Genomic DNA, 14,504 nt, shown 5'->3' with positions numbered 1-14,504 from the left:
CCAGCCTTCTGGTGAGCAGTCAAGTGCCTTAGGCACTATGCTGCCAGACTTGATATTCTCTGAAACTGTCAAAAATGATATTTTCTTTTAAATTTAGTTTTAATTTATTGGCTGATACATCAAAATTGAAATTGAGTTTTATATGTAAATCTTATACCCTGCCACCTTGCTAAACTCTCTTGTTGTTTCTAACAACTTATCTAGGTTCTTTGGATTTGTTATATGAACAGTCAAATATGCAAATAAAGACACTTTTTACAGTCTTTATGTTTCTAATTTCTTTTTATTATCTTATTGTGCTGATCAGGACCTCTTATACAATTATAATGGAAGTGATACTAGTTGGCACCCTTTTCTCATTCCTGTTTTAAAGGAGTATTTTCAACATCTCCTCATTTAAAGTGTTACTAACTACATGTTTTTATAGATACTTATCATAAGATAAGGAAATCTCCATCTAATCCTAATTTGTTAAGGTTTTTTCCAAAAGTATATGATTTTTATCAAATGCCTTTTCTGCTCCTTTTCATGTGGTCAAAGGTTTTTTTTCTTTTACTTTGATAATATGATAAATTACAAGTATGGATTTTTCTAATTAAACCATCTTCACCTGTCTGTGATAAACCCAACTTGGCCATGATGTATTATCTTTTTTACATATTATTTTAGTTTTTATTGCATAACAAAATCTCCCCAAAATTTAGTGGCTTTGAACAACAATCATTTATTTGCTTATGATTTTATAGGTTAACAGTTTGGGCTGGGTTTAGCTGTGATGGCTTATCTCTGTTCAGGTGTTTTCAGCTGGTATATTAGTTATCTATTGCTCTGTAACGTATCAATACAAATCCAACAGCTGAAGATAACATTGTGAGTCATGAATTGGGGCACAGCTTAGCTGGGTCCTCTGCTTCAGAGTCTTTTGTTAGGCAGCAGTCAAGGTGTTAACCAGGGCTGGGATCTCATCTAAAGGCTCAACTGGGGGAGAAGGATTTGCTGCCAAGCTACTTGATTGTTGGCAGAATTTCAGTTTCCTAAAGACTGTTGGAATGAGAACCTCAGTTCCTAGCTGACTGTTGGCTAGAGGCTGACATCATTTCTTTATCATTTGGGCTTTTCCAATGTGGCAGTTTGCTTTATCAGAACCAACAGGGAGTGAATCTTCTAGCAAGACAGAAGTCACAATCTTGAGTAACCTAATCACAGAAGTGACATCACCTTTCTCGTATTCTGTTGATTAGAAGCTAGGCCAGTTCACACTGAAGTGAAAGATATACACAGGATATACAAGAGGTAGTTATCATTGGGGGCCATCTTAGAGTCTGCAAGACACAGCGGGGCTCATTAATATATCTAGGGCCTCAGTGTAACACCCGAGTTTCTCTTTCCATGTATTTTCTTATCAAACAGAAAACTAGCTCAGTCTAATAGTAGTACCAGCAGGTTCTAAGAAAGAGAGCAGAGGCTATAAGGTCTCTTGAGGCCTAAACTCAGAAATTGTACATTGTCACTTCTGTCACATTCTGTTAAAACTAATCACAAAGCTAGCCCAGATTCGAAGGTTAGGGAAATAGATGCCACCTCTTAATGGGAGGAGCAGCAAAGAATTTGTAACCCTTTTTAATCTACTACATACACTATTGATTTTGATTTGATAGTATTTTGCTAGGAGCTCTGGTAGCATAGTGGCTAAGGCATTTGACTGCTAACCAGAAAGCTGGCAGTTCAAACCCACCAGCCACTCCTTGGAAGGAAGGTTGAGCAATCTACTTCCGTAGTGATAACCGCCTAGGAAACCCAAGGAGGGGTTGCTATGAGTTGGGGCTGACTCAACGGCACATAACAACAACAACAACAAGTATTTTGCTTAAAACAAAACCAAACTCACTGCTATCAAGTCGATTCCAACTCATAGCAACCCCCATTGGGTTTCCAAAGAGGTAAATCTTTACGGAAGTAGGTTGCTCCATCTTCCTTCCATGGAGCAGCTGGTGGATTTGAACAGCCAAACTTCTGGTTAGTAGTCAAATGCCTTGGGCACTGTGCCACCAGAACTCTTTGTATTTATATAATGAGTGTGCCTATAGTTTTCCTTTCTCATAATGTTGTGTGGTTTTGGCATCAGGATCATAATGACCTCATAGAATGAGTTGGTGAATATTCTCAACTCCAAGCATAGAGCCTGTGACAGGATAGGTACACAGATGTATTTGTTGGTTGAATGGATAAGTAAATGAATATAGAGGAGACAAAAGGGTCAGTCACAGAAGTGGGGACAAAAAAGCCATCTAGGAAAAAAAGAGTATGTATTGTTAAAAATGGCATGGCAGCGTCATCTGACTTCTGATAAGTTCATGAGGAAGAAAGAGAATCAAGATCAACAGCCTAAGGCTGATTCCTGTGAGGTAAAAGTCACACATGACTCCACCCACCCTCCAATCTTTCTACTTGTTCTAACACTACACCGTCCCTCCCTTGATACTCTACTTCTCTGCTGGATTCGATAATTTGTTGCATTGTTATTGCCCACACAGAACTCACAATGTTCATGATTGTGGGATTTATTAGGGAAATAACAGATTACAATTCAGGATCAAGAAAACCCAGGATTCAGTTTTCAATTAGGACAGCTTCTTCTTGCCCTCTGCCACTGGGCCCTGCTTAGGGCCTTCTGTGACTGGGTCCTGCTTAGGCAATTGCTACAAAACTCTTTTAGCATTGCTAATAAGTGCCTGATGACATCCCATTCCGCTGGTAGCAAGCCTCAGCCCAGAGGCTCACAACTCTCTTGCTCTATGGGTCAGCAAGTCTAGTTCTGGCAACAAGTATGCAGAGGTACCCCACTCCACCAATAAGCCTCCAGCCCAAAGGCACTCAGCTCTCTCACTCCATGGGCTGGGCTATCTCACAGTCTGTGATGTTTCAGCCTTCTGTCTGTCTCTCCTCTGTCTAGAAGGCCCTTAGCACCAGGATCCTGGGCCGAATGGACATACTCCACTCCTGCCTTTTCTTTCTTGGTGGTCATGAAGTCTCCTCTCTACCCTAGAATTGGCTCTCTTTTAAACCTACCAGGTTGGCAAAACTGACCAATCCCCTCATTAGGGTTCCATGAATTTCTATCATCCCACCCCTACGTGGGTGCCATGCACCTTATTTGCATAGTCCCACCCAAGCATTTGGTGGAAGTTACAAAGACAACAGCTAAAAGAATCATATTAAGTATTTTACTGCACCATAGTATAGTGGAATATTATAGAGTGAAAAAGTTGGAAGTTTATAGTTTTAACTGCTTTTTCTATCTTAATTTCTGTAGTCTGCCTTCTTAGGATGGACATCCTGAAGTTACCTGCTCCATTCCCAAAGTGGAATTCACTTTGGTAAAACAGAATAGAAAGAAATTTTTCCGAATTTCTGTAATTTGTATCATATTCTAAGGCCTTAGTTACTATGGTAGCTGCAAAGAAGCAAATACAAGGAGGGGGCCTGAGAGGAAGGGAAGTGGGACTGAAGTGCAATGAAGCTGAAAAATTTACTTGCTGGAAATTATTGCTCCCAGGACATTGAGTGATTCAAGGTTTTTGTAAGCCTAAGGACTTGGGTAGGATAAGCCCTCCAAACTGTATCCAAAAATAACAACTCTGTTTCTTTTTAAAAGGGTTGACTCATAATCAGATCATCATAGACTTTGTTATATTCTCAAGTTTCCATGTAATGGATGAGTTGATAAATGTCAGAACTGCTGTGTGGCATGTACAAATCTCTGCAAAATTTAGCTTCAAATTGAGGAAACTTTCTTTTTTGGTTACCAGGAATGGGAGGAGAGGGAATGAGAAATTTCTAGATAAGGGTGTGTGTGTGTGGGGGGGGGAATATATATATATATATTTTGTTGTTGTTGTTGTTATGTGCCGTCCGACTCATAGCGACCCCTCCTTAGGTTTCCAAGGCAGTATCACTACGGAAGTAGATTGCCCCATCTTCCCTTCTGGTTAGCAGTCAAGTGCCTTAGCCACTATGCTACCAGAGTGCTCTCTCTGTCTGTCTGTCTGTCTGTCTCTCTCTCTCTCTCTCTTATTTGATTTTTTAAACATAAACATTTTATTTAATATTTTAGTTAATAGCACTATGATGAAAACTTCACAAATACAAGCTATTTGAGAATCAGCTGCACATGATTACCATTTGCTTATAAATACATCAGTGTATATCTTTAAAATGTATATTTAGAAAATAAACAGTCCTAAGTCCATAAAATAAAGCCATTCACAGTAAAATTATCAAACCAGAAAAAGACATTGGTACAATGTTTTTTTCTAATCTATAAGCCTTATTCAAATGTAGCCAGTGAACCTAATAATATCCTTTAGAACAATACAAAAAAATCTTTGAGTGCCTGTCTTTTAAACATTGTGGTGCGTATGTGCTTTATAATACTCACAGCTCATTTTCTCAACTGAATTCCTATATTTGGTTTCAAGAGCAATATGAGCAGGTGCCCTGTTCTCTGACTTAGTTATGCACGTGGGGCAAGTGGCTTTGTTTGATTTTCCTTCTTTTGTGTGATTCAGTGGAGCAGCGTGACTTCATTGGAGTGGACAGCACAGGAAAGAGGCTGCTCTTCATGGCTAATGAAGCAGACTTGGATGAAGAGCTGGTCATTAAGGGATCCATCCTGCAGAAGTAAGCCCTAGGGTTTTTCTTTTTGGCAATTCTTCTTGTTTTAAAACAAAATAAAACCACCCAGTGGATGGGAAAGAGGAATGAAAACTAGATTATACTGTGTGAAATTGACAAAAGTATGTGAATGTTTTCCCATGAGCCATAATGGAGGCTTTTCTTTACTGCAGAAGTATAGCTTTTCTTGCCTAGGTAGAACCAAATCCTGAGTTGGAGTGGTACAAAGCAGCTGTGGGGAGAACATTCTTTCTGACAGTGTTATAGAACTTCCTTTTTAGTGCAAAGCTATACATAAACAACCTAGTCAATTTTCTTCAGTCACCATTTATTGTTGCCCAGAACAGACCTTTTAATCGGAAGCTACCATAATCAGAGCTTTACTACCCAGTGCCAGTACGTAGGAATGTTCAATAAATATTTGAAGGTTGGGTAAAATGAATGTGAGAGCTGTGAACTGGGAAAGAGAAATCTCTTCCTTTTTACTTTTGCTAGTCAGCTGAAGAGAGAGGTAAGAAACATATTTCCAAGTACGTATTTTAATGACAATGAAGCTAAACTCTGTCTTTAGCTGGGTCCAAATACCCCTGTGAGCTCTTTATTAGAGCCTTAATTTTTCCATCTGTAAAATGGGGTTAATAGTAATAGGGCTCTTTTGGAGAATAGAGGAGCTTTGGTGGTACAATGGTTAAGTGCTCGGCTGCTAACCAAAAGGTTGATGGTTCAAACCCACCAGCCACTCCATGTGAGAAAGTTGTGGCAGTCTGGATACCCTAAGGGGCAGTTCTGCTCTGTTCTGTAGGGTTACTATGAGTTGGAATCAACTCAACAGCAATGGTGTTTTTTTTTTTTTTGTTTCTGGGGAATAAATGAGATAACCTATATAAAAACAGAATAATAATGCCTGCTGCATAGTAAATGACCAAAAAATGGTAAACTTTAATTATTATTTCTATTAGAATAAACAATGCCTGAAAAACACATGTATTATATCAGTGGCACCCCATAATACATATCAATTCCAGATTAAAATGGCTGTTTCAAATTGCATTGCAGAATTTCTTCCCAGTAGTTCCTAATTAAATGAGGAAAAAAATAGCATATTTTAGCAGCATCAAACAAAGAAGGATAATTAAATTAAATTAAGCTTAACACCTGGTGGCCAGGGAAGGAAACAAGATTCTGGTGAGAAGCAGAGAAGTGCAACAAAGGCAGACTCCTAACTTCACCCTATCACCACTGACCAAAGGCCATATTGCAAATTCTCACTAATGTCCTCAAATGTGGAATGAAGAATACTGTGTGTATATCTGTACTTTTGCCTTTTTTTGACTGATAAGCAATGGGAAGAACTACTGGGGAGGAATTGATGAAGAGGGAAAGTGAATAATGAGGCTCCCATCCCTGCTTTCCTCAGAAAGCTACTCGAGAATAGCCAAAACACTGGCCTAAACTAAGGAAGAGGCATCCATTTAAGAGATATGAGGGGAATCCCTAGGATGATGATGAAGGGACGCTCAGTATTACTGACAACGAGGCCAGATTAGGATAGGTCAGAAAACTCTGGGAGAGATTTCTTCAAGATGAAGGTGACAGAATTTTTGTTGTGTTTTACGTTTTGAAAGGAGCTTAGGCAGTTGGTGGTTAGTTTGGTGTTGAATTATGAACAGTTATTGGTCAAGTCAAGAAGACTGTCAAGTTGACTGCTACTCGTGGTGGCCTTATGTACTACAGAATAAAATGTTGCCTGGTCCTGCACATGATCATAATTGCTGACATGTTCAAGTCTATTATTGCAGTTCTTGTGCCAGTCCATCTCGCCAATTGTTTCCCTTGCCCTTGTTGGCCCTCTGTTTTGACTTTAGCAATTGATACCCCCTGATGACACCTCTGGGACCTCTGGTAGCACAGTGCCTTAGATATCTGACTGGTAACCAGAAGGCTGGTGGTTCAAACCCACCAGTCACTCCCAGGAAGAAAGGTTGGGCAATCTGTAGTGATACCGCCTCGGAAAACCCAAGGAAGGGTCACTGTGAGTCAGACCTGACTCGATGGCCATGGGTTTGATTTTTGTTGTTTTTTTTTTTTTGATGACATGTCCAAAGCAATTAATTCACACAGCAGCCTGTTGTGATCTATAGGTTTTCTGCTGGCTGATTTTCAAAAGTAGATTACCAGGTCTTTCTTTCTAGTCTATTTTAATCTAGTTACTCCACTAAAAACTTGTCCCCCATGAGTGGCCCTGCTATTTTAAATATTGATGGCATAGCTTTCATCATCATAGCAACACCCAAACCACTACAGTAAGACAACCTGACAGATGGGTGGTGGTGAATTATCAGTCAGTTCCTAGAAAACAAAGAAATAACAAGACAGTAACACCAAGGCAAACAACAAAAATATACAGGAAAAGAAAATTAATCATTATTTACTGTGTGGTTGGTTGTAAATAATGTTTCTGTATGCATAATAATGTAATCCTTGACTCTCCATCTAACCAAAATTATCATATAATTACTTTGGAATGATAAGGGAAAAGTTAGTATGTTGGAGAGGTGAGGAAGAAGAGAGGAAAATCCTCTTCTTTCATAGTTAAAAGCTAATACCTAAAGCTAAAGTCGTAATAATGTAAACGTTGCTTACTGAACTAACAAAAATAATAAAATAATTATACTGAGAGCACAAAAGAGACATGAAATACGAGTATATGTGGTGGGTGCAGGGTTGGTGATAAAAGAAAACTAAATCCTCATCTTCCATGGGGGGAAGTCAACAGGTAATGCCTAAACTGGAAAATCTAAAAAGTATCAATAAAAGAATATTATTAGAAATATTGATGTAAATACTAAAAGGATCAGTTAAAAGAGTTGAATGTAGTTGCCTCTGAGAAGCAGAGAACAGGGAAGAGAGGGGATGGAAGACTAAAAATTTTTTTATTATAAGCCCTGAGGAACTGTTTTCCTTTTATACACACACACAGCTTCCATTTTAATTATCTTAAGATGTAACACAATAAAATTTCCTGAATTAAGTAAAAATCTACACATTTTAAGAGTAAAATATATTCTAAGAAAATTTGACCAGGTGTGTGCTAGTAACTCTCTTACACTTCAGGGATAAAGGAGGAATTTGTCAAGCATCCAGAGAAAAAATAAATCACTTTCATGGGAGGAAAAATTAAGTTTACCTCTGAGTTCTCCACAACATTCAAGACCAGAGAAAGAATGTCTTCAGAGGCAGCCATCATCTTGTCACTGAATGAGGCAGGAGTTTAAAGCCACTGTAGCAGGCAGTACTGGAGGCCATACTTGCTCTAGAACTCCCTGCTGGCTTGGAGGAGACTTTGTCAAACCTTCCTCTTAGTTCAGTTTCTTCCTCTGCCCAATCCTGCTTCCTTCCCCTCCTTTCACAGGTGTTGATCCTTCATAAACTCCTCGTACTCTAAACTGTGTCACAGTGTTACTTCTGGAGAATCCAGCCTTCAACACACAGTAACATGGTTTTCCACTACATGGTAAAGCAGGTTTTCTCACCATTGGAGTGATAATTCTTTCCATTGTAGAATTAAACTACCTGGTTGATTAAGTTCTTTTTTCCTTCTGAAATCAAAGAAGCTTTGACCTTTGCATGTTTAAACAATATGCTGAACAATATGTTAATAATAAATATTACAGCTCCTGACTGAGCATAATAGAAAAAATGTATATTCATTTATCAGAGTCTTTCTAGCCTCACTCTGCTATGACTTCTTATCTGCCCTTCCTACAAGATCAATAGTTTTCAACCCTGGGAATATTTTTTTAAAATACTGATGCCTAAGCTCCAGCCCTGGAGATTCTGATTTAATTGGTCTGTGGTGGCACCGGGCATTTATAAAAAGCTCCTTGAGTGATTCTAATATATCAACATTGAAAACCACTGTATTGGGCATTCTGTTCAACTTACCAGAAGCCTAAGAGTGCTTAATAAATATTTAATAAATGGATAGTCAGTTGGTCTAACAGAATTTTCAGCTCCCCAGTAGTGAATGGAAGTAGTAATGAAAATGGGTCCAGCATCTGAAACTGCAGCTTGGAGCTCTGATTCTCATTCTCCAGGGTCTGCAGCTATGTCTATAGGAGAAGTAGAGGCCCACAAGGACTCTAACTAGTATAGGCACCTATCCTAGTTCCATCTGTCCAATCACCATAGACTAGATAAAAACTAGATTTGTGGTGTTAAAAGTCAGATCTCATGAGATGGTTGACATTTTGTGTACTCTGGCTGGGTGATTCTGGAGAATTAAATAGCATATCACTTTAAAAATACTTAGCTGACTCTGTCACATTGTAAGTACTCAGTAAATGGTAACTGTTATTGTGTCCATTTTATAGAAGTTGAGACTGTCAGAGAGATCATCCTGCTTCTTTTCCTATGTAGAAACACTTTTCCTTTTTCTTTCTTTTTCTTTTTTTTGGTATTTTTGGAGACTACTCAACTTAGGAGCTCTGGTGGTTCAATGGTTAAAGCATACAGTGGTTAAAGGTTGGCAGTTCAAACCCACCAGCCACTCTGTGGGAAGAAGGTGAGGCAGTCTGCTCCAGTAAATATTTACAGCCTTGGAAACCATATGGAGCAGTTCTAGGGTCCCCTATAGGGTTGCCATGAGTCAGAATGGACTCAACGGGCAGTGGGTTTTTTGGGGGAGTTTTTTTGGGTGCTCAACTTATAATAGGGAAATTCTTCTATATAATGTCACCAACTTCAGAAAGAGTTCTGAAGCTGATATTTAGTGACTCATAAGGGAGCTCTGGTAGCATAGTGGCTAAGGCACCTGACTGCTAACCAGAAGGCTGGCAGTTCAAACCCACCAGCCACTCCTCAGAAGGAAGATGGGGCAATCTACTTCCGTAGTGATACTGCCTCGGAAACCCAAGGAGGGGTCACTATGAGTCAGATGTGACTCAACGGTACGTAACAACAACAACAGCAAGGTAAATAGTCTTCTTTTTTTTCCTTCGGCTATACAGTGAAGAGTCCATAGCGGGTTTTTTTTTTTTAATATTTTATTGTGGATTATGTAAAGGTTTACAGAACATATTAGTTTCTCATTCAACAATTTGTACACATTTTGTTTTGTGATATCAGTTGTAATTCCCTCAGTGTAACAGCACTCTTTCCACTTCCTCCCTGGGTTTCTAGTTCCCATTCACCCGTCTTTCCTGACCCTTCCTTCCTTCTGAACATTGTTTTTAGGCAAATGCTGCCCTTTTGGCCTCATATAGTTGATTGTTCTGAGGAGCACATTCCTCACAGTTATTATTGTTCACTTTATAGGTTTGTCTATTTTTTATCTGAAAGTTGAACTCTAGGAGTGGGTTCAGTTCCAGATTTGAAGGGTATCTAAGGTCCATAGTCTTAGGGTTACCAACAGTCTCTTATCAGACCAGTATATATCTAGTCTTTTTTATGATTTTGAATTTTGTTCTCCATTTTCCCCCTGCTGGGTTCAGGACCTTCTATTCTGATCCTGATCAGAGCAGTTGGTAGTAGTACCTGGGCACCATCTAGGTCTTTTGGTCTCAGGCTAGTGGAGACTGTGGTTCATGTGGTCCATTAGTACTTCAGACTAATTTTTTCCTTGGGTCTCTGATTTTCTTCATTCTTCTTTGCTCCAGACAAGAAGAGACCAATAGTTGTATCTTACATGTCCTTTTAAGATCCCAGTCACTACTCACCAAAATAAGATGTAGAACATTGTCATTATGGATTGTGTTATGCCAATTGATGAAGCTGTCCCCCAAGACTGTGATCCTAAGCCCTCAAGCCCAGTGATTCAGTCACTCCGGGTGTTTGGTTGTGGCTAAGAAGTTCACATAACTTTGCCCCTGTATGCTCTACTATATATCTGCTATATTTGCAGCACATACCAATATGTATGTTGAAATATCCTCTGCCAAACCTATATATGTCTGTGAGTATACTCCCATACACCATCCCATACCTGGTCAGCTTATGCATCTACCTATGTATCCCCTTGTAAATTATTGTTTACTACTATTTTGCAGGATTGTATATGTAATAGTATTTACCATTGTTGCCTCATGGTATCTCCCAGTATCTTACTTTGCCTTGATCATGTTGTGCTGACCTCCCCTTTATTGTGTAGTGCCTTTCCCTTCACCCTAATTAGTACATGTCTACTGTCTAGTTAGTGATTTTCCCTCCCCTGGTAACCATCAAAGAATGTTTCTTTCTGTGTGTAAATCTTTGACTTTTTTTAGTGCATGTTTTTATATTATTATATAATGATGTTTTATTGTGTTTCGCAGATAATGCATTTTTTGCAGATTGAAGGCTGGTGACAACCCTGAGCCAAGCAAGTCTACCAGCTCCATTTTTCCAACAGCATGCACTCATTTTGTGTCTCTATATCACAGTTTGGTAGTTCTTACAATATTTCAGACTTTCTCATAATGCTATCACACACTTAATAGACCACAATATAGTATAAACATAACTTTTATGTTGTTGTTGTTGTTGTTGTTGTTGTTGTTATTGTTATGTGCCATTGAGTCAGACCCGACTCATAGCAACCCCTCCTTGGGTTTCCGAGGCAGTATCACTAGGGAAGTAGCTTGCCCAACCTTCCTTCCGAGGAGTGGCTGGTGGGTTTGAACTGTCAGCCTTCTGGTTAGCAGTCAAGTTCCTTAGGTACTACTCTACCAGAGCTCCTATAACTTTTATGTATGTTTGGAAACCAAAAAAATCCTTAGTCTTGCTTTATTGCAATATTCACTTTATTGTGGTGGCCTGGAACCAGACCTGCATGAGGGTCTCATGCAATATTTGTCCTTTTATGATTGACTTCTTTCACCCAGCATAATGTCCTCCAGGTTCATCCGTGTTGAGATGTTTTGTGGATTCATTGTTGTTCTTATACATTGTGTAGCATTCTGTTGTATGTGTGTGTGTAGCATAGTTCGGTTATCCCTTCATCCATTGAAGGGCACTTAGGTTGTTTCCCTCTTTTTGCTATTGTAAGTAACGCTGCAGTGAATATGGATGTGCGTGTATGTATTCATGTCCTGGATTTTGTCTTTCTAAGATGTATACTTAGTAATGGGATTGCTGGATCATATAGTACCCACCAGCCATTCCTCAGAAGGAAGATTGGGCATTCTACCTCCATAGAGATACCATCTCAGAAACCCAAGGAGGGTTTGCTATGAGTCACAGTTGACTCAACAGCAGTGAGTTTGGGCTTGTTTTTTGGTATGGCATCTCTATTTCTAAGTTTTTAAGGAAATGTCATACCCACCGTGATTGTACCATTTTACAGTCCCACCAGCAATGTGTGAGAATTCCAGTCTCCATGCTCACCATTATTAGTTGTTTTCTGTTTTTGTGATCATTATTATTATTGCTGGGGTAAGATAATATCTCATTGTTGTTTTGATTTGCATGTCTCTAATGGCTAATGATTGTGAGGGCATCTCTGCATGTATTTGTTCAGCACCTAAATTCTTCTTTGGTGAAGTGACTATTCATGTTCTCTGCACATTTTTTAATTTGATCGTTTGTCTTTATGTTGTTAAAGTTTTGAAATTTTCTATAAATTTTAGAGGTTATTCCTTTGTTAGGAGCCCTGGTGGCACTGTGGTTAAACACTTGCTAGCTAACTGAAAGGCCAGTGGTTCAAACTTACAAGCTGCCCTCTGGGAGAAAAATGTGGCAGTCTGTTCCTGTAAAGATTTATAGCCTTGGAAACTCTATAAGGGCAGTTCTGCTCTGTCTTATAGGGTCTCTATGAGTTAGAATCAACTCGACAGCAATGGGTTTAGGTTTTTGGTGGGCTTTTTCAGTCCCTTATCAGATAAGTCATTGCTGAAATTTTTTTCCTAATCTGTAGGTTCTCCTTTTACTCTTACAGAGAAGTCTTTTGATGAGCCTAAGTACTAAAGTTTCAGAAAGTCCCATTTGTCTACTTTATCTTCTGCTGTTTATGAATTTTTAGTTATGTTTGATAGACTGTTTATGCCATAAATAGGGCCTCTAAGTTTGCCCCTGTTTTTTCTTCCATGATCTTAATAGTTTCAGATTTTATAAAATAGTTTCAGATTTACGTCTTTGATCCATTTTGAGTTAGTTTTTGTTTGTATGTGATGGGAAGTATAGATCCCATTTCGTTTTTCTGCAAATAGATAGCCATTTTTGTTAGTACCATTTGTTAAAGAGACTGTCTCTTCTCCCATTTAATAGGTTTTGGCCATTTGTTAAAGACCATCAGTCCATAGGTGGATGGATTTACTTCTTGGTTCTCAATTCTGTTCCATTGGACTTTGTATCTGTCATTGTAAAGTACCAGGCTGTTTTGACTACCACAGCTGTGTAGTAGGTTTTAACATCAAGAAGTGTGAGGCCTCCTACTTTGTTGTTCTTCAGTAGTGCTTTGCTTATATACAGTCATTCATGAAGTTTTAATTCAACATGTGGCCCTTAGAAATATAAGGACCAATTGGGTTGTTCCAGATCTTTTTTAATGATTGCATTGTAGATTATTTATTTTTTGCATTTTTAAAATGTGGGAGGCTGAGGAGTGATTGCTGTCATAATTAACTCTAGGGAAAAATCTCCTTACATTAATTAGCGAATTGGATATTGGTATGCATATTCTGTAAGGAGCTAGAGTTTCTTGAGCATAGGTTTTTTCAGTATTTGTTTTTTATTTGATATTTTTAAAGTATAGATAAATATAATATACTATGGTGTTTAGGAGCTCTGGTTGGACAATCCTACTTCCGTAGTGATACTGCCTCGGAAACCCAAGGAGGGGTCTCTATGAATCGGGGCCGACTCGACGGCAAATAATAACAACAACAATGGTGTTTACTCACTGTCTTAGTTCTCTGTTGTTGTTGTTGTTATGTGCCATTGAGTTGGACCTGACTCATAGCGAGCCCTCCTTGGGTTTCCCAGGCAGCGTCACTATGGAAGTAGATTGCCCAGTCTTCCTTCCGAGGAGTGGCTGGTGGGTTTGAACTGCCAGCCTTCTGGTTAGCGGTCCAGTGCCTTAGGCACTGTGCTACCAGAGCTCCTTCTTTCTTCTCTAGTGCTGCAATAATACCACAAGTGGGTGGCATTAACAAATACCAAAAGTTAGTTGCTTTAACAAGCAAGTTTATTTTCTCAAATTTTAGGAGGATAGAAGGCCAAAATCAGCGCTGACTCTAGGGAAGAGCTCTCTCAGTCAACTCTGGAGGAAGGTCCTTGTCTCTTCAGCTCTTGCTGCCTGGTTTCTTGGAGATCTCCATTTGTCTTGGTATCTGTCTTACTCCATTTCTTCTTGCTAGCTCATATTTAAGCTCTTGTATATCTCAGAAGAGATTGACTCAAGATAAACACCACACCAATCCTTCCTCATGAACATAATAATGACAACCCATTCCCAAATGAGATTATAACCACAGGCATAGAAGTTAGGATTTATAACATATATTTTTGAGGGGCACAGTTCAGTCCATAACCGTCTAATTTAAAATTAGAATTTAGTAAGTACAAGCGTAAGCAACATATTTGACACCCTAGAAGAAGTTATATACTATGCTTTGCTGTCTTGCTCCAGTGTGATCAAGTTCCAAAAGCTGCCTATGGCTTACTTAGACATTTACCGACTTATTTATCCTTGTATTCATTTTAAATGAAGCAGCTCTGGTGGCATAGTACCTAAGGCATTTGACTGCTCATCAGAAGGTTGGCAGTTCAAACCCACCAGTCACTCAGCAGAAGAAAGACTGGGCAATCTAATTCCATAAAGATTTACCACATCAGAAACCCAAAGGGGGCTCGTT

The 14,504-nt window shown here is 39.0% G+C and overlaps 1 protein-coding gene across 1 annotated transcript in view; it reads left to right on the top strand.

The window, feature by feature from the left end:
• The window catches only part of EIF2B3 (eukaryotic translation initiation factor 2B subunit gamma), a 216,440-nt gene that overhangs the window by 59,170 nt on the left and 142,766 nt on the right, over positions 1 to 14,504 (top strand). The window contains exon 4 of the mRNA XM_007953096.2: positions 4,569 to 4,680. Coding sequence (XP_007951287.1) covers positions 4,569 to 4,680 — 112 coding nt within the window. The remainder of the gene's footprint in view (positions 1 to 4,568; positions 4,681 to 14,504) is intronic.

This window comes from Orycteropus afer, unplaced genomic scaffold, assembly GCF_000298275.1.
Source record: "Orycteropus afer afer isolate SDZICR_OR568_19922 unplaced genomic scaffold, OryAfe1.0 scaffold00370, whole genome shotgun sequence".
NCBI classification, from domain to species: domain Eukaryota; kingdom Metazoa; phylum Chordata; class Mammalia; order Tubulidentata; family Orycteropodidae; genus Orycteropus; species Orycteropus afer.
Note: the sequence above shows the minus strand (reverse complement) of the source record. Positions and strands in the feature narration are given on the sequence as shown.